The sequence below is a fragment of the Musca domestica genome, unplaced genomic scaffold, assembly GCF_030504385.1.
Source record: "Musca domestica strain aabys unplaced genomic scaffold, Musca_domestica.polishedcontigs.V.1.1 14, whole genome shotgun sequence".
In the NCBI taxonomy this organism is placed as follows: domain Eukaryota; kingdom Metazoa; phylum Arthropoda; class Insecta; order Diptera; family Muscidae; genus Musca; species Musca domestica.
This window is the reverse complement of record NW_026712192.1, coordinates 2688844-2709501: the sequence shown is the minus strand read 5'-3', so window position 1 is coordinate 2709501 and position 20658 is coordinate 2688844. Positions and strand designations below refer to the sequence as shown.

The window sequence follows — 20658 nt, the reverse complement described above, 5'->3', positions numbered from 1 at the left end:
GTTTATTTCGTATAGCATTATCAATGTTATGGGAACATTTTATGCATGGATGATACCTTATTTGTTTGAGCAAACTTTTTTATGTTTTAATATATCTATTTGACTTAGATATAATTCCTTAGAGCATATGGTACAGTTATATTTAATCTTATTTCTGTTGCTGCCGCTTGTGGATGTTGTTGCTGGTTCGTTGCTTGATTTGCGTTCATTTGTTGCCGACGATTTATGACGTTCTTTACAAGCTGCAAATAAATGAGATAACGAAAAAGAACAATATTAGATAAAAACAAATTAAAAAGTATCAATCTGTTATGCCGACAGATGAAGGGGTTTGTGGAAATTAGTACTAAAAGTATTAAAATTTATTAAAAACAAGTTAAATAGTATCAGTCGGTTATGCCGATAGACGTATACTCCCAGCATTGAATTATGATTATTCAAACTGTTGACCCTTTTTTGGCGGAGGTTCCGAAGCAGTTGGCCAATATTAACCAATTCGTATCTGACCTAAGACTGATATAAATGTTAAAACGTGCCAGATTTGGACTATATCGACTACTTCCTATTCTTTATATGAGATATGTGCACATTTTTGGAAAATGTGGAAATAAGCGTGAAATAACAGATGTAGCGGACTGAAGTATTCCATTTTTATACTTCACCTACTACATAAAAAAATATTGGTTCATTCAAAATTTGAAGGAAATCGAACATTTATATCCAATTTTATGCGAAAACATAAATATCGATAAATTACATATTCATATCAGATTTCTAGTTAAGATAATTGTTTAGATATAGCAAGTTGTAAAGAATCGCTGACTTGTATCGCAAGTTGTGACAGATATAAGTATTGGAAATTGAGACCCTTTGTGGGAGAGGTACCATAATGGGTTGGCAGATATCTATCACCTTCATAACAATTTTGATTCAGCTAAAAAAACTGTGTGTGTGCGAAATTTGAAGAGAGTTGGATGCTTATTTCGCGTTGTATGAGCGTTTTGTTTTTCAAAATTTTTAAATCCTTTGTGGGCGATGTAGCAGAAAGAATGCCGCAATATGTCCCATTTTCACAACAGATCTTGTGTTAGTAAAAATAATGGGATGTGAGAAATTTGAAGAGAAAAAGAAAAGAAAAAATTTGATCCTTAGTGAGGGAAGTACCAGAAAAATTGTCTGATCTCTACCATCTTTATAACAGATCTCGTGTTGATGGAAGTATTGAGATCGGATGTTAATTTCGCGTTGTATGAGCTTCATTAATATTTAACATTTTGACTCTTTGTGGGGTTTATAATTATTCAAAACTTTGACTCTTTGTGGTGGAGGCACCAGAAGGAGTGGACCGATATATCCCATTTTCACTCCAGACCTTGGGTTAGTAAAAATATTGTGTTGTGTGTAATTTGAAGACAACTGAATGCTTCTTTCGGATTTTATGACCGTTTTGGTTATTCAAAACGTTGAGCCTTTGTGGGGAAGGTATCAGAAGGAATGGTCTGATCTCTACAATCTTTATAACATATCTTGTGTTTGAGATGTGAGATGTGCCAAATCTGAATGGAATCTGGAGTTAATTTCGTGTTTTATGAGCTTCATGGTTACTCTAAATTTTTACTCTCTGTGGTACCTGAAGAAGTGCACCGACATATTCCATCTTCATACGAGACCTTGGGCTAATAAAAATATTGTGTTGTGCGTAATTTTAAGGCAACCGGACTGTGCAGAAAAATATTTTCTTTGAAAATGTTGACATTTTGTGTGGGAGGAGTGGACCGATATTGCTCATCCCTGAACTCGATCTAAGTTTGACAATAAAATTACTATGTACCAAGTTTGGATCAAATCGGATACTCCCTTCGAGAGTTATCTTGCGCACCAGCCAGACAGACAGACGGACCTCGCTAAACCGAGTATAAATGTCCTGAAACGGATTTGGCCAAAATATACCTAGGGTTATTTCGTAAATTTCGATGAGGCACGTTCCTGGCCGTATCAAATGATATATACCCTCTGTGGCCATATGGCTGAGGCTATAAAAATTACTTAAATACAATTACTTACTTTGTTTATGTATTAATTTTTCTATAACATTGAAGTCCATTTCGTAATCACAATAGCTGCAAGTCCATGTATGCTGACTCAATTCATTGTCCATAATTATACACCATTGTTGTTCTTGTAAGCTATTAAAAATCAGAGTAAAAAATAAAAATCGGGGTGTTGATATTGTACTAGAAAACTTACCAATTATAAATGTAATTCTCTGCAATATTGATGCCACCCTTTTCGGTATTCGGTGTCATTTCATAGTCTTTAGCAAAAGGATTTATTTTGCAATTATTTATATCCTCCAGCGGCTGATGATTATATAAATTCTTTAGATCGGCCGGCAATAAACGTTTGATGGTATAGGCAACATTGAGGCTCATGAATTTAATTAAATCATACCACAAATCTTCCTGTAATTGTTTATTATCCGTTGTGTTTTTCGGATGATCCACACTCAATTCTAAATCTTTTGGGGAGAAAATAAAAATTATTAGCACTACTTCTATTATTTTTTGGCCGCAGCTACATCTTTCAACTTAAATTAAAAACACACAACACCCCTAAAAACTTACCAGTTAATTTATCCATTAATAGCTTATTCCATAACCTTCGCAGTTTAATGGCTCTGCATAGCAATTCACATCCCACCTCAGGTGTGGGGAATTCCAAGCATAACCATGAATCACAAATTATGCGGGTGATTGAGGCATTTGTTTCAACGCTGTATGAGAACAAAAGCAAACTTTGGGCTGCCGGCATTCGAACACAATTCATTAGATATGGTTTGGCGGTTTCCAGGAGATTTCTTAAAAAAGAAATTAAATGAAAACAATTCTTTACTGAAAAATAATATCTCAACTTACTGATAGCACAACACCTGATGGGCTTCACTTAATGCCTGCTTCGGAAGATAGTAGGCAGGTTTCTCCAATATATCACTGTCATTTAGTTTAAGAATATCAAAACATTTGGCAAAATATGAATTGGGATGTATGGAGATGAAGGGTTTCAAGAAGGTATGGAAAAATTGTTGTGACCCCCCCTTGCAGTAGTTGAATTCATCGGATACAGCTATTTGTGGATAAAATCCACTCACAATTATCAATTTTAACAGCAAGACATCACGTAGTTTATCTGTTTTGGATGATTTGAGTAAAACCTGAAGAATAAAAACTAGATGTTTTACGATCAAAAAACTTTTTTTTTCAGAAGTCAGCAAAACTTACCTCCAACTTGGCTGCATCATTATACAAACGAAAATCAACATCCCTAATATCATCATCAGCATCATCGAAATCCTCTTCGCCATCACGCGTGTGGTGTTTGAGTACTTTTCTCTTTCTTGGCTCCTGATATTTCTGTTTTCTTTTTATCGCCTTCAACATGCGAACTTCACCGTGACGTTTTGCTCTTTCCGAGCTGGTTAAATTATCTTCATTAGATGTGTTCGATGTCATATTACAGGATTCTAAAATATTTTGGAATTGATTCCGCAATTTGGTGATTTCATAGAATCTAAAATGAAAAAAAAAAACAAGTAAAATAGTATCAGTCGGTTTTGCCGACAGATGTATAGCCTCAGTCAACGTTCGATTATTCAAAAATATTTTGACTTCTGTTACGATTATTCAAATGTTTAAATGTTTAACCCCTTATGCTGTAGGTTCCGAAGGAATGGGCCATTATTGGCCATTTCGTATCGGACCTAAATAAATATGATATAAATATTGCGACGTGCTAGGTTTGGACTGTGTTGTGTTAATGGAAATATTGGGGTGTACCAAGTCCTAAATGGAATCGGATGTCAATTTCGCTTTTTATGAGCTTCAAAATTTTGAGCCTTTGTGGGGGAGGTACTTGATCGAGTGGACCGATATTGTCCATTTTCACACCTGACCTAGCACGGACGCAAATATTAGAATTTGAGAAGATGGAGCAAAATCGGACTATCCTTTCTCTTTGTGTGCAAAAAATATATTTTTTGAAAATTTCGACCTTTTGTGGGGGAGGTACTAGAAGGAGTGAACCGATATATTCCATCTCAACGCCAGACCTAGCACTGACGCAAATATTAGGATTTGTAAAGTTGGAGCAAAATCGGACTATCCTTTCCCTTTGTGTGCAAAAATTATAATTTTTGAAAATTTCGACCTTTTGTGGGGGAGGTACCACAAGGAGTGGACCGATACATTCCATCTTAGCACTAGACCTTGGGTTAATATAAATATTAGGATATGTGAAATTTGAATACAATCGGAATCTTACATCTCATTTTATGAGAGTTGTAATTATTCAAAATTTTGTCCATTTGTGGGGGAGGTACTTGATGGAGTGGACCGATATTGTCCATTTTCACACCAGACCTAGCACTGACGCAAATATTAGGATATGCAAAGTTGGAGCAAAATCGGACTATCCTTTCTCTTTGTATGCAAAAAATATATTTTTTGAAAATTTCGACCTTTTGTGGGGGAGGTACCACAAGGAGTGGACCGATACATTCCATCTTAGCACTAGACCTTGGGTTAATATAAATATTAGGATATGTGAAATTTGAATACAATCGGAATCTTACATCACATTTTATGAGAGTTGTAATTATTCAAAATTTTGACCATTTGTAAGGGAGGTACTTGATGGAGTGGACCGATATTGTCCATTTTCACTCCAGACCTAGCATTGACGCAAATATTAAGATTTGCAAAGTTGGAGCAAATTCGGACTATCCTTACTCTTTGCATGCAAAAAATATATATATTTTTAAATTTCGACCTTTTGTGGGGGGAGGTACCAGAAGGAGTGCACCGATATTGCCCATCTCCGAACTCGATCTAAGTTTGACAAAAATATTACGATGTTCCAAGTTTGGATCAAATCGGATACTCCCTTCGAGAGTTATTATGCGCACCAGCCAGACAGACAGACGGACGCATATCGCTAGATTGACTCAAAATGTCCAAAGAGACCTAGGGTCTAAAACCGTTATTTCGATGAGTCACGTTTTGGCCGTATCAAATGATATGTACCATCTGTAGCCATATGTCTGAAGGTAAATCGAGGGAGTGCGTAAATATTGGACAAATGCCCCCGATCAAAAAGCTATAGGTAAGATCTGAGCAGGGCTCTATGACATCATTTCAAAAGCGAAATCTTCCAAATTCGATTTGTAGGGTATCACATGGTCGGCTCCGCACAACTATAGCCTTTGCTTACTTGTTGTTGGATATCATAAGGGGAAAACCGGTTATAGTGGCAAAAATTTTACATTCTTGCAGTTTGGGAACAGACCATATATATCTCACAATATAAAAAAACCCAACAATTTAATTTTAGATCCAGTTATTGTAGTTTTTAAGCGTTTTTGAAGGAGAAAAGGACCTAAAAGACTCCCTAAATACTATACTGTGAATTAATTTGCTTTAACAAAAATATTCTCCGAATTTTTCTCCGGATTACTGTTGCCAAAGACACTGTATTTATAAACCTCACTTGTTGTATCCAAAAAAAAAATAACACCTTGTCACAACTTACCTTTGTTCCTCGATACCCAATTTATGGCACCATTTGCGTGTGCTCTCTCGATTTTCCCATTTTATTAACAGCCATTCATGATAGGCCCTTAACAATGTAAATATATCACCTTGATCTGATTCGAGAGCAGAACGGGCTTCCTATGTAATGAAATAAAAAATAAAATGTAAACAAAAATCACTCTGACAAAACATTATTGTAACTTCAAGTGATCTAACCTCACATTTTGGATCGGTATAAGCACGATTTGTAAATGGATTTTGTACGCTCATGACAGCGGCAAGAGTTAAAATCTTCTCCACATCCGGAAAGACACAGCCCATTAGTAACATTTTGCCAATAGTTATTTCTACGGGTAAATTCGTCAGCGACTTTCCCAAGGCGGTTATCTTTTCGTCCGGAGTAAAGGCATTCTAGATTAAAAATGGATTATTTTTGTTAAATGAATTCCTGTGTCATTGGTAATTACATGTTGCTTTAATCCCAATATTGTCTGTTCAATACTTTCTTCATCAGGCGATTCTATGAATGGAAATTGTCTCACATTTGGCAGACCCATCGATACCATTTGTAATAGAATCGAATCGAGTGGAACACGAAAGATTTCCGGTGTAGGATAGGGTTCAAAGGCATCATATTGCTTTTCACTAAATAAACGAAAGCATGTCTAATGGAGAAATTGTTGAAAAACCAATAAAACATTAAAAATCGTTAATTAATATATTACCCCTGGTCCAGTACGACCGGCACGACCTTTACGCTGTTCCGCTGAAGATTTTGATACCCAAAATTCTTTTAAGCGTTGACCTTTACAGGATGCATCATAAGACATTTCCTTTACCTTGCCCGAATCCACCACAAAACGTATACCATCCACAGTTAAAGAAGTTTCTGCTATATTTGTGGAAACAATACATTTGCGCATTCCTTCGGGAGCGTAATCAAATACCTGTGGAAGTGGAATAGGTCAAAGATATATGTGTCTCGCTATTTGTTTTCTATTTACTTTATCTTGTTCTGCCAACGACAGACCACTGTGTAATGGTAAGATAATCCAATGAGATTGTTGTTCGGCATATTCCTTGGCCGCATCACATACAGTGGTTATTTCGTTGACACCACTTACAAATATCAATACATCGCCACGCTCAGTAGCTGAAAAAATACAAAATGAATAAATTGTATTACTCGACTGAACTGTATTGTAGATCTGTAGTACCCACTTGAATACTTTTCATCAATTAAACTTAAAACCTGCACAAATGGTGCGGGATCCAATCGGCCAGATGATTTTTGTGAACGCGACGAAGTCTTTGCCTGCAACTCCAAGGATGGTGGCGGCATATAAACCGTTTTTATGGGATATAAACGACCCGGAACTTGCAGTAACTTTGCACCCTCATCTTTGAAATAGTTGTGAAATAGCTCAACATTGATGGTGGCAGACATGAGTATCAATTTAAGCGTAGGTTTGGCACGCAGCAAACATTTGGTAACGCCCAACAAGAAGTCACCATACAAATTACGTTCATGGATTTCATCCAATATCAAAACATCATATTGTTCCAAGTTACATTCCAGAGCTAACTAAAATTGTAGAAAAACTGGGTTAGGATATGCAAATGTGAGTTAATTTTTATTATCTTACCTGTCGCAGGAGCAAACCCTCTGTAATAAACAAAATATTTGTGTGCTGAGTTTTGTTTTTCTCAAAGCGAATCTGGAAACCAACCGTCGATCCATAATCATCCAGCATTTCATGGGCAACACGTTTGGACAAGGAGATACAAGCCAGGCGACGCGGCTGAGTACATGCTGGAATTATAAAATTCTAAAATACAGAAACCAAACAAATACATTTTTCCTCAACCTACCAATACTCTTATAACCAAATTCATACAAATATTGTGGCACTTGTGTAGATTTACCACAGCCAGTATCTCCGGCAATGATAAGAACATTAGTTTCATCCAGAGATTTCTTCAAAGCATCTTTGTACTTAAATATCGGTAGATTTTGCTGTGTTTTCCTCAACTTTTTGATTTTGGCAAATCTTTCCTTTTGTTTGAAATCCAAATATATTAGAATAATTTCCTGAAGTTGCTTTTCACGTAAAGCTGTAACATCTCCACCACCACCTGTAGAATATTTTCTGTGGTGATCAGAGAAATGCCTATTTTTCTTCGCTTCTTCATTCAATCTAATGGGAATACAGTGCAATTTATTAGTTTTGGATGTTGCTGCAGCTAAATCGTCCCCGTCTTCTAGAGGTTGTGGTAAAACAGGTTGACCCATATTTTTGAGCATAGCTTCATATTTGTTAACGAATTTCCAAAAATCATTGCGATCTTCAATAAGGGAATTACGTTGATCATTACTCAACAGCAAATGATCAAAAGCGGACTTGTGGTCGCAAAATGAGAAATCAATTAAATTGGTCTTTTCTTCGGCATCTTGACGATGCTTGCCTTTGGATTTGTCCATTGAGGAAATATTTAATACACTCGAAACCAAATTCCTTTAGTATTTTGAAACAACTTTCTTCGTTCCTTAGAGAAAAAAGAAATTGGTATAAATAGATAGAAGGGATGAAGCAAATCAGAGTAAGGAACAATTATTCAAATTATACCTGTATTAATAGAAGAAAAATCACCAATATCACCCGGTGGATGTCACTTCCAGTTGAGTTCGGTCACAAAAATCGCAAAAATAATTGTTTAGAATGTGAAACCAAAGCATAAAAAGTTTGTTTAGAATGAAGAGAATGAAGATAATGCGGATAAATAAAAACAGCTGGTGAAAGGTAGGGTCACCCTGCCATCTTCGACGTTAATTTCGAATATAGTTTTGGACATAGTATAATAAAAAGGTAAGGTCATAGCATAGACAAATTAGGTATAGACTAAAAAGTTGTCTCATCTGTTATCTTCGAAAAAAGTGCTTCAATAGATGTCGTTCATGCTGTGAGAGAGGTTCAGTAGACTCACTCAATTCTCTCAAAATACAAAATAATGAATATTTTTATGATTCTTTATTATTTATCAATTTAAAACGAAACAGTGACTTTGTTTATTTTTACATTATCCAAATCTGTCGTGAAACATAAAAATATAGAACTTAAATAGCAGAAAAATGAATAAATTGTTTTCGAAGTCGAGTGACTTCACTAGCCCTGAGTGACTTGACTGGCCCAAGATCAATCATAGTGACATCTACCGGAAGGGGTAAATTTTAAAACTTTTTAGTTTATACTTTCATTTGTCTATGGTCATAGTAGAAAAATACAGCTAGACGCATCGACGTAGCTGCTGGGGCAATGAACTGTCAAACCGATTTTGAAATAAAAATTGTTGATATTTGTAAAAATTGTTGAAAATTCATATAATAACATCTTCCAATTTGCGTCGTATAAAAATCTTATTATTTTTGACAAAACATTTTAAAAATGGGAACAACTCTAGTTTAGTAAAAACTCTTCGATTTTTTCGAAATTTTTCCCAGATATAGGTATTTTTACTCTGATTCCGGGAAACTATTTTTTCTTGGGGGACGAACCCGGATCCGGGCGGCTAGGCGAAATAAACTTTTTTTACTGAAAACATAATTTTAACGAACTGGTTAGAATCGGGCTATGCGGATGGAAGGACCCTTATCTCTGGACCCGAAAAAGGAAGCATTATGGAAAGGTAAGTGTGTCAGCTATAATTTGGCATCAATTTTGTTGACCCCCATAATGGGCCCTATTTTGACTTTTTGGTGGTTTTATAAAAAATCCGGGTCCAAAATATAGATAATTTGACCATAACTTCAGAACCATGACCACTTACTCCGTCATGTTACCACTTGTTGGATAGGTATTTTCAACGATACCTATATTGTCTATATCGGGTAATTGGATACGGGTTTAGTCGGGGTCTTGAACCAGGACTTTGGGGTCCCGGGTCCGTCCCCCAAGAAAAAATAGTTTCCCGGGATCAGGATAAAAATACCTACCACTGGAAAAAATTTCCGGTGAAAATGTGCACCTTCGGTTGGCCACCAGAACTCAACCGCCGGCCATGGTGATGGTGTAGGCCGCCGATGGTCGCTCTCCGCTCGTATTAATCGACCGTGGCATCAATATTATCGCGAAAATATTCTGGAGGGTGTATTAAAGCCTTGGGCACGCAAACATTTTGGTCGCAGACCTTGGACATTCCAACAACATTTTTTGCTTTCATTCAATAAAATTTAAAAATATGTCTTTTGACTTTTGTTTGTTGCTGTTTTTTTATCTCACCCTGTACATAAAGCATGAAATATACGACTATATTACCTAAAGTGGTCTCGCTGTTCCTTAACCTCGAAAAAAGTTTCAACTACATCGCCGCTGGCGTTTTGTTAAGTATAACAGCGAGTTTTTCTATTATTAGACTAAAAATATGTTCACATATTGAAAGTTTATATCAATTGAATATCAAGAAATGAAATTAAATCAAAAAACTTTAAAAAAAATTGACCTTGTATTACCATAGAGTTAAATCAGCAGAACCTGCAATAATCTACTATTTTTGCAATTATTTTCGATATCATAAAGGGAAAATAGGTTGTCGTCGTAAAGTTTTGAACAGAGCAAATGTTTCGTGCCAATTGTACAACCTCAAATATTCAATATTTGGTAACCATACAACAGCTGATATGTCGGTCTTTTTTTGTTCAATTGTTATTGTTGTGTTTTTTTTTTAGTTCAATTGATAAGACAACGCGAGGTGTATATTTGCCAAAACCCCAACGGAATTATAACGCGCATTATTCCGATTCGACAATATCATAAAACAAAGCACACACAATCGAATTCAGAAGCGAACAAATAGTTAAAATAGCCCCCACGAAAGTTATGTAAAACGTTTCAGACGAAGATACGCGAAGAACAAAAAAAATGACAACATAAGGATCACAAACTGAAGAAAAAGTTGTTTGTGAAAAATAGTGGAAAATTGCATGCTCTCAACTAAATATATTTATCGTGAGTTCATGAGTGTTGTGATATAAACAATGAAAGCGAAAGTTTTTGTTTGTAATAACTAGCCAGTGTCAGTGTTTGTGTGGGTGGGGGTGTTGGGTGTACATGAATGTGCATGTTGAAACCAGCCAAGTGTTTTGCAATGATTTGTAAATGGTAGTGTCTGATCGAATGCGATTTTCATGGAAAAAGGATATATGGGGAATGAGTGAAACAATTCTAGCTATTGCCATGATTTCGTCAAGAACTAGCAAGTGTAATCATCAAAGTGACATGGGTTATCTCAACGCCAATCATTTGTGATTTGTGAAATTATTCAATAGTTGGCGCGATTTTTGTTGGTTTTTTTCGTTTTTTTTTTTTTATCATTATATATTCATTTATAATTTGGGCATTTCTTCTCACGCTAAAATTGTCTCATGACACTGCCTTTTTTTGTAATCATTTCCAACGTGTCGTCCGTCGTCGTTGTCGTTTTTTATTCTATTGCACCAAGCCAAAGGCCAAACAAAAAACACACAAAGAACTAGTTTTGTTTCCTATCTCTTGGACTTTTTTGTTTTGTTTATAACCAAAAATAGCAGCAAAGTGAACTTAAAGGCCATTCAACAACATCTCTACTGCCGCCGCAATAATGCAAAAGCAAGCGGTGCCAAATACTACAGCAGCAACAGCTGCTGCTGCTGCTTCCTCTACAGCAGATGATCCTACTAATGCAGTTCCTCCAACCGGCACCCGCAATCAGTTACGTCCAGTCCTTTCATTTGCCGATAGTTTCGCCTGTACATATATTGTATCGGTTATTGGAGCAGCAAATGCAGAACTTGTTACATATCCATTGGATTTAACAAAAACCCGCCTACAAATACAAGGAGAAGCCTCCAGTAAAAATGCTGTTGCAGCCGGTGGAAAAGGCCAGGCGCCGGTAAGTGAACTTTGTACTGAGTGTATTTATTTATTTTTTGTTATAATGTATGTACCTACGCACATATCTACAGTTGTATATTCAAATGTTTTGTTTGTTATTTGCATTTACACTAGTCTACAGTATAGACCTATTTCTTTGGGTATAACTCTCGAATTTGTACTGAAAACATCATTTCAATATACTGAACATAGTGGGCTCGTCCGGGTTCAAAGATCCAAATATCTGAATCCAAGAAGGATAAGCATTTTAGAAAGGCTATAATGTCAACTATATTTTGGCATTTCATTTCCAAAATCAAAAATCAATATTTTTGATACAACTCTGGAACCTTTTTAATCATATGAGCACTTGTTGGATAAGTACATTAGCTTTTAATTGATACCTATACAGGGTGAGGTAAAACAGCTACAACAAAGTCAAACGCCATAATTTTTACATTTTTTTTAAATTTTATTGAATGAAAGCAAAAAATATTGATAATAGCATCCAATTTTAGAATATATTTAGATTTGTTCGAATTTGTCACCTTTGGCAAGAATTATGGCCTTTAAACGGCCATTCAAACCGTCAGACGCTGCCCGAATGTTGCTCTGCGGTATTTTGGCCTACTCCAGGCGAAGCGCTTGCTTGAGGTGACAAACACTTTGGTATTTTTTAGTGCCAACCTTGCTTTCCAACATACTCCAGACAATAGTCCAAGGGATTGGTATACGAAGATTTTGGTGGCCATTGTGCGCTGGAAATGAAGAGAGAAACCTTATTTTTGACAATTCTTGGGTGGCGCGTTCTAAATGCGATGGTGCTGAGTCCTGTTGGAATGTCCAAGGTCTGCGACCAAAATGTTTGCGTGCCCATGGCTTTAATACACCCTCCAGAATATTTTCCCGATAATATTCGGCATTTATTCTGATGCCTCGGTCGATTATTACGAGCGGAGAGCGACCATCGGCTGTTATGGCGGCTCACACCATCAAAATGGCCAGCGCTTGAGTTCTGGTGGTCAGCCGAAGGTGCACATTTTCAGCTGACCTCTTTGGCAAGTAAACACGATCATTTTGTCATCGGAAAAAACCAAATTCGTCACTTCACTTTCGGCCAAGTGGAGCAACTCTTTAGCTCTTGCACCTTTTGGAATTTCATTGGCTTGTCGAATGTAATATTGCGATATGTTCAGCTCACGAGCCATTTTCCGGCCACTGCGACGCGGTTTTCGATTAAGTCGCTACTTTACTTTTCGAACCATTTCTGCTGATGTTACTGTTTTCTTCCGTCTACTTCCTTGATGTCGGGCTACGCTACCAGTATCACGGTAACAAGCGATGGTACGAGACACAAAAGATTTATTCATATTTAAATGTTGGAGTGCCCTAACGATAGCCACTTGTGGTTTTCCAGCCAAATATAAAGAAATCATACTATCACGCTTGAATTCCATCACGAATAACTTTTTTTGTGGAAAATTCTCACCATAATGCTTTTGTACGCTTGTAAACAATATAATGAGCTGTCACTGGAATAATTTTAAGAGCTGTCGGACGACTGGCTTAGTAATGACAGCAGTCTGAAGTTGGTTGCAGTTTTTTCATCTCACTCTGGTTTCACATTTTAAAATGGTGGACTCAAGTGATTTTAAACGGTGAGCTTTAACACATCTTTAGTTCCCAGAGCCACAAGGCTCTTCCAGGTGTTGGAAATTGAGTGCAAATAATCAGTCTGATAGACATCTCCATTAAAGAGTATTTTGTAAAAGTTTTACAAACACAAATATGTGTGGAGCAAGCCTCTCACAAATAACAGCAACATTGATTGATCGAATCAATGCTGTTTTTGCTTTGCTTATTGAAATTAATTAAAAATCAATTAAATCAATAACTTTTGTAACGAAAAATATTGCACTTTTTATAGGTCCAATATCGTGGCATGATGGCCACGGCGGCAGGCATTGTCAAAGAAGAGGGCCCATTGAAATTGTGGCAAGGTGTTACCCCAGCCTTATACAGACACATTGTTTATAGGTAACTACAGCTAAAAATATTTTTATTCAAATTTAATTTCCATAATATAATTAAAGAATATTTTCATTATTCCCTTAGCGGCGTGAGAATATGTACTTATGATTTTTTGCGCAAAGAATTGGGTAAAAATGAAAGTGGCCAAAATGTAGCACTGCCCCTGTGGAAATCAGCCCTGTGTGGTGTTTCCTCCGGTGGCCTAGCACAATGGCTGGCCTCACCAGCCGATTTGGTTAAAGTACAAATACAAATGGAAGGCAAACGTCGTCTAATGGGTGAACCGCCCAGAGTTCATGGTGCGGCTCATGCTTTCCGAGAGATTGTCCGTCGTGGCGGTATCAAGGGACTGTGGAAGGGCAGCATACCAAATGTACAGCGTGCAGCTTTAGTTAATTTAGGCAAGTATGGTTAAACCAAAAAGTATTGCTCTGCAATAATGTAAAATTTGTCCCCGATTCAAATTTTCCTCTATGGCATCGAAAAATATATAGAAATAGTGGATTCTCGCAGGTCCTGGAACAGACAAATATATGAATTCAATAACAAATATTGTCTTGTTTTTGCAGGTGATTTAACAACTTATGATACAATCAAGCACATGATTATGAACAAATTACACATGCCCGATTGTCATACGGTGCATGTACTGGCATCAATATGTGCCGGTTTTGTTGCAGCGTTTTTGGGCACACCTGCAGATGTGGTAAAGACGAGAGTTATGAACCAACCCACGGATGAAAAGGGCCGGTATGTATACATGTTTGATGGAATATTCTAAATATTAAGAAACAATTTTATAAAAAAACTTATGATATATTTTCGGAAATGTTTTTGAGAAAAGTCAACCAAGTTAAAAGTAAAGGGATTCTCTGAACTACGATAATCGATTTGTATACCCTCAGCAATATGGCTACATATGGGTATATCGAAATAACGGTTCTAGGTCTCTTTGGACCAAATTAGTTTCAGGTCGATCTAGCGATGTCCGTCCGTCTACCTGTCTGGCTGGAGCGCGCGATAACTCTCGAAGGGAGTATACGATTTCATCCAAACTTGATACATATTAATATTATTTTATAACCACTCCTTCTGGTACCTCCCACACAAAATGTCATCATTCTGAAAGAAAATAATTTATGCGACATAACGGGAAAAATTAATTCGATTTTGCTACAACCTCGCAAATCCTAATATTTGCATCAGTGCCAGATCAGGTGCGGAAATGGACAATATCGGTCCACTCCAGCCAGTACTACCCCACAAAGGGTAAAATTTTGAATAATTATTACTCTTATAAAATGTGATGTATGTGGTCCATTGTCTTGAAATTACACAAACCACAATATTTTTATTAACCCACGGTCTGGTGCGAAGATGGAATATATCGGTCCACTCCTTCTAGTACCTCACCCACAAAGGGTCAAAATTTTGAATTTGCATGAAGCTCATAAAACAGGAAACTAATATCCGATCCCATTCACACTTGCCACATCTCAATATTTCCATCAACACAAGATCTGTTATAAAGATGATAGAGATCGGACCAATTCTTCTGGTACCACCCTCGCAAAGGGTTAAAGTTTTGAATAACCAAAACAATTATAAAATCCGAAATAAGAATCCGGTTCTCATCAAATTACACACATCACAATATTTTTATTAAGCCAAGGTCTGGTGTGAAGATGGGATATATCGGTCCACTCATTCAGGTACCTCCCCACAAAGGGTCAATATTTTGAGTATTAATGAAGCTCATAAAACACGAAATTAACATCCGATTCCATTCAGACTTGCCACATCTCAATATTTCCATCAAAACAAGTTCTGTTACAAAGGACCAAAGTTTTGAATAACCAAAACGATTATAAAATCCGAAATAAACATCTAGTTCTCTTCATTATTCATGAAATTTCAAATTTCGCACATACAAACACTTTTGCTTACACAAGATCTGTTGGTAGGTGGTATATAACCGCGAGCTCCTTCTGGTACATCCCCCACAAAGGGTCACAATTTTCAATACTTATATCTGTCATAACGGTTGCGAAACAAGTCGGCGATTCTTTACAACTTGCTATGTCTATATATTTCACTTATCCAGAAATCCAATATGAATTTGTAATTTATCGACATTTATGATTACGCATAAAATTGTATATAAATTTTCGATTACCTTCAAATTTTGCATATACCAATATTTTTATCTTCGGTCGACTATATGTGTGATACCTCACATATATTTCCATATTTTCCAAAAATTTGCACATATAACGTATAGAAAGTAGTCGATATATTCCAAATCTGGCACGTTTGTAATATTTATATCAGTCTTAGGTCAGATACCCTAATATTTACAAACTTCTTCGGAACCTCCCTCATAAAAGGTCAACAATTTGAATAATCAAAACTCAAGGCTGGGGGTATAAATCTGTCGGCAAAACCGACTGTTACACCTATAAATGTGGATTTTTGAGTTGAAAAAATATTACACCACATAATCAGAACTAAAATCCTGAAATTGAAATACAATTTTCAAGTTCGTTCGTACCGAACACAGATGATTCCATGTTTGTTTACAATCTTGAAGTAATATCACATGCATCAAAATACTAATTTAAAATTCTACACTCGTTTTTTTTATTTTCTGATATAGACAAGGAATTTTTTTATTTATTGCAAACTTTTATTATTGTTTTGAATTATTTTCCCGCTGATAATATGTTGGTCTACGCAAAGGCATATTAGATTATAAGTTTGATTATTTATTATCAGGTGTTTGTATAAATAAAAAATTTTATTTGTGAAGAATTATTAGCCCCCCTGCGACAATTAGCACATTGTCCGTCATTTGCGCTGACTTTATAACATCAAATCAAAATGTATTTTTGTTTAATGGTGGAGGCACGGTCTCTACCATAATCTCTATGTGATTGATTGCTAATCACTGAAATAATCTGATATAAAAAAAACGAATAAACCTTATAATTTGATTAAGTTTTTAATTGAACATGTCATGTGTTATTTTCTAGAAAAATTAGCTCTGTGAACTTATCTAGACTCGGCAGACTCGGTTAGTTTATGGGTAAACTAAAAGAACATTTTAAAGTGGCTATTAATATAAATGTATTTGTCTGGGTTTTAACAATCATACGACATAAATGAAACCAAACATTCTGGACATTTGTAGCTATGGTGAATTGTCAAAGTAATAACACCAGAAACAAAACCATTTTATCTGATAAAAAAATCTAATCTTGCCCACAAGGTTTTATGTATTAGGTATTGTTTCAGAATATTTAACTTTGTTTTTTTTTTAACAAATACTGCCAAATTGCAGAATTTGTTTCACGAAAAAAGGGATGAAATTATAATAGTGTTAGCGATCAGCAAATATTGAGAAATAACTTCAAATTCGGATCAAACTTGTCCCATAGAAATATTTCGAAAGCTGTATTAAAGCCTTGGGCACGCAAACATTTTGGCCGCAGACATTGGACCCAAAAATGGTCGCTTCATTTCCTGCTCACAATGGCCACCAAAATCTCCAATCCGTTGGACTATTCTGTCTTTAGTATTTTGAAAAGCAAGGTTGACACTAAAAAATACCAATGTGTCGATCACCTTAAGCAAGCGCTTCGCCGGAAATGGGCCAAAATACCGCAGAGCAACATTCGGGCAGCGTGTGACGGTTTCATTGGCCGTTTGAAGGCTATAATTCGAACAAATCTAAACTTATTCTAAAATTTGCTGCTATTTCCGACATTTTTTAATTTCTTTCAATAAAATTAAAAAAGCACAAATTATGACGTTTGACTTTGTTGCAGTTTTTTTTATCTCACCCTGTATATCATTTGATACGGCCAAAACGTGTCATCGAAATAACGGTTTTAGGACCAAATCTGTTTCAGCACATTTGTAGTTGATCTAGCGATGTCCGTCCGTCTCGAAGGGAGTATCCGATTTGGTCCAAACTTGGTACATCGTAATATAATTATCAAACTTAGACCGAGTTCGGAGATGGACAACATCGGTTCGAAATTTTCAAAAAAAAAAAATTTATTCCAAAGAAGGATAATCAGATTTTGCTCCAACTTTGCAAATCCTAATATTTGCATCAGTGATAGATAATACGGACATAATGAGCCCCACTCCATTAAGTACCTCCCCCACAAGGGGTCAAAATGTTGAATAATTATATTAAATTTTGCAAATACCAATACTTTTTTCTGTATTAGATGAAGTATGAAAATGGAATACTTCGGTTCGGTATATGTGTTACCTCACGCAAAATTTGCATATATCTCATAAAGTATAGAAAGTAGTCGATATAGTCCAAATCTGGCACTTTGTAATATTTATATAAGTCTTAGGTCAGTATTGGCCAATTGCTTCGGAACCACTCCCATAAAGGGTCAACAGTTTTAATAATCATAACTCAAGGCTGGGGGTATACATCTGTTGGCAAAACCGACCAATACTATTTTACTTGTTATATTTAAAATATTTATTTATATATTATTAATTATGATAAATTATTTATCATCCATTTCAATTTTATTTTTTTTTTTTCTTGCAGTGGCCTCTTGTATAAAGGTTCCATAGACTGTCTGCGTCAAACTGTAAACAAAGAAGGCTTTACAGCACTATACAAAGGTTTCTTGCCTTGCTGGATACGCATGGCACCATGGTCTCTTACATTCTGGCTGTCCTTCGAACAAATACGCACAATGATTGGCGCCTCTAGTTATTAACGTTGTTTTTCCTTGTTTTTTTTTTAGTTTTTGTTAATATTTAAAATAATGAAATCTACTTAAGAAAAAGAACAAAACAAACTGCAGAACATCACATACATTGAAATTATAAATCTATTCTAAAACACAAATAATTGTAAATAGAATATGTGCATCATATTAAATATTATTATTAAAATGTATGTATGTAAGCCGACAACAATTTTCCCATGGCATGTTTTCCCTTTTTATGATTTGAATTTTTTTGTTTTAATATTCTGAAATCTATAAAACCCATCTCATCAATTTTCAGTGCCTATAATATTTATAAAGACTCTAAATTTATGTGTAGAACTTTATATTGGTGATATTGCTGAAAAGGAAACACCAACCAACAATTAAGTAGAAATAGTGATGTTTAACAACACAATTTGTTGCTGCACCCTGCAATGAAAGCCATTTTGTGATTCTCTTTTTTTCTCTCGAACTGAGTTCATATAGTTTTTTTTTTCATTGGTTTTAATTGGCTTGTTGTTGTATGATAATGATATGTAACATTTTTTTAAAAAATGATTGTTATTTGTTAATTTATGATTTGAAATAAAAAAAAAAAGACTTGATGCCTACACATAGTTCTGAATAAAGTGAAACTTACAAAAAAAAAAAAACAAAAACAAAAGCAATTTGAAATGTGAGCCCAATGACAATATCAACATATACATATTTATTTTTAAATACCAAATAAAAATCGCATAATTGTACAAAATCTATAAATGAGGAAATTATTTGAGAATAGCGTATCAGAAACAAGTAAAATAGTATCAGTCGGTTTTGCCGACAGATTTATACCCCCAGCCTTGCGTTATGATTATCCAAACTGTTGACTCTTTATGGGTAAGGTTCCGAAGCAGTTGGACAATATTGACCAATTCGTATCTGACCTAAAACTGATAAAACTATTACAATGTGCCAGATGTAGATCGACAGCTTCGTATACTATGGGATCGACTACTTCCTATACTTTTTATGAGATATGTATAAATTTTTGAAAAATGATTGGGCTAACAGTTTTATCGGACCAAGTATTCCATTTTCATAATTCATCTGATATAGATAAAAATAACGGTATGTGCAAAATTTAAAGGAAATCGTAAATTTGTATTCAATTTTATGTGGAATCATAAATTTCGATAAACCACATCAGATTTCTGGTTAAGAGAAATAATTAGCAAGTTGTAAAGAATCGTTCAATTGTTTCGCAAGACAGATATAAGTATTGGAAATTGTGAAGCTTTGTGGGTGAAGTACTAGAAAGGGGTTGGCAGATATATAGCATCTTCACAAGAGATCTTGCGTTAGCAAAAATATTTGGATGTGTAAAATTTGAAAAGAGTTGAATATTTAATTTGCTTTCTTTGAACGTTTTGTTTTTCAAAAATCTTGAGCCCTATGTGGGGGAGGTACCAGAAGAATTGGTCCGATCTCTACCATTTTTATAACAAATCTTGTGTTCATGGAAATATTGAGATGTGCCAAGTCTGGAATGGAATCGGATATTAATATCGCGTATTATGAGCTTCATGGATATTTAAAATTTTGACCTTCTGTGGGGGAGGTACCAGAAGAAGTCGACCGATATATCCCATTTTTACACCTAACCTTGGGATAATAAAAATATTGTGATGTGTGTAGTTTGATTAGAATCGTAGTTTTATTTCGGATTTTATGATCGTTTTTGTTATTCAAAACTTTGACCCTTTTGTGGGGGAGGTACCAGAAGGAATGATCCGATCTCTACCATCTTTATAACAAATCTTGTATTTATGGAAATATTGAGATGTGCCAAGTCTGAATGGAATCGGATGTTAGTTACGCGTTTTATGAGCTTCATGGATATTCAAAAATTTGACCCTTTGTGAGGGAGGTACCAGAATAAGTGGACCAATTTATTTCACCTTCACTCCAAACCTTGGGTTGATGAAAATATCGTGATGCGTGTAATTTGAAGACAATCGGAAACATCACATTTTATAAGAGTTATAATTATTCCGACCGATATGGTCAATTTTCGCACCTGACCTAGCAAATATGATGCAAATATTAGGATTCGCAAAGTTGAAGCAAAATCGGATTGTTCTTTCTCTTTCTGTGCAGTAAATTATTTTCTTTGAAAATTTTGACATTTTGTGGGGGAGGTACCAGAAGAAGTGGACCGATATTGTCCATCTCCGAACTCGATCTAAGTTTGACAATAATATTACGATGTACCAAGTATGGATCAAATGGGCTAGTCCCTTCAAGAGTTATCGTGCGCACCTGGCAGACAGACGGACATCGCTAGATCGACTCCAAATGTCTTGAAACGGATTTGGTCCAAAGAGACCTAGGGTCTAAAACCGTTAT

At 35.6% G+C, this 20658-nt stretch overlaps 2 protein-coding genes across 5 annotated transcripts; one reads left to right on the top strand and one right to left on the bottom strand.

The window, feature by feature from the left end:
• Position 1: 1 nt before the first annotated feature.
• LOC101894732 (probable ATP-dependent RNA helicase DHX34) lies at positions 2–8137 on the bottom strand. The gene is made up of 14 exons (XM_059119088.1): positions 7458–8137; positions 7232–7398; positions 6807–7170; positions 6590–6738; positions 6311–6532; positions 6053–6250; positions 5802–5996; positions 5584–5723; positions 3279–3567; positions 2916–3211; positions 2625–2857; positions 2248–2518; positions 2065–2186; positions 2–242 (listed from the first exon to the last, which is right to left on the bottom strand). The coding sequence occupies exons 1-14, from the start codon at positions 8065–8067 to the stop codon at positions 58–60; spliced, it is 3441 nt and encodes a 1146-aa protein (XP_058975071.1). The 5' UTR covers positions 8068–8137; the 3' UTR covers positions 2–57.
• A 2153-nt stretch (positions 8138–10290) lies between these two features.
• Positions 10291–19021, top strand: LOC101887653 (mitochondrial uncoupling protein 4). Of its 4 annotated transcripts, none has more exons than XM_059119092.1 (6): positions 10291–10588; positions 11170–11510; positions 13419–13528; positions 13607–13923; positions 14092–14272; positions 18102–19021. In XM_059119092.1, exons 2-6 carry the CDS (start codon positions 11220–11222, stop codon positions 18274–18276), a joined length of 1074 nt encoding a protein of 357 aa, XP_058975075.1. In that variant the 5' UTR covers positions 10291–10588; positions 11170–11219; the 3' UTR covers positions 18277–19021. The 4 variants fall into 4 exon arrangements, with proteins under 4 accessions (XP_058975075.1, XP_058975073.1, XP_058975074.1 ...); XM_059119090.1 differs by having other exon boundaries at positions 11167–11510; XM_059119091.1 differs by having other exon boundaries at positions 11082–11510.
• The last annotated feature ends 1637 nt before the right edge of the window (positions 19022–20658 follow it).

Excerpts from the sequence above, each read along its gene's own strand:
- LOC101894732 (XM_059119088.1), bottom strand. The coding sequence starts at position 8,067 with ATGGACAAATCCAAAGGCAAGCATCGTCAAGATGCCGAAGAAAAGACC. Across the intron at positions 6,251-6,310 it reads CCGGTCGTACTGGACCAGGG|ACATGCTTTCGTTTATTTAG; the intron begins GTAATATATTAA and ends TTTCTCCATTAG. Across the intron at positions 5,997-6,052 it reads TATTGGGATTAAAGCAACAT|AATGCCTTTACTCCGGACGA; the intron begins GTAATTACCAAT and ends TTTTTAATCTAG.
- LOC101887653 (XM_059119092.1), top strand. The coding sequence starts at position 11,220 with ATGCAAAAGCAAGCGGTGCCAAATACTACAGCAGCAACAGCTGCTGCT. Across the intron at positions 13,924-14,091 it reads TGCAGCTTTAGTTAATTTAG|GTGATTTAACAACTTATGAT; the intron begins GCAAGTATGGTT and ends TTGTTTTTGCAG. Across the intron at positions 14,273-18,101 it reads CCCACGGATGAAAAGGGCCG|TGGCCTCTTGTATAAAGGTT; the intron begins GTATGTATACAT and ends TTTTTCTTGCAG.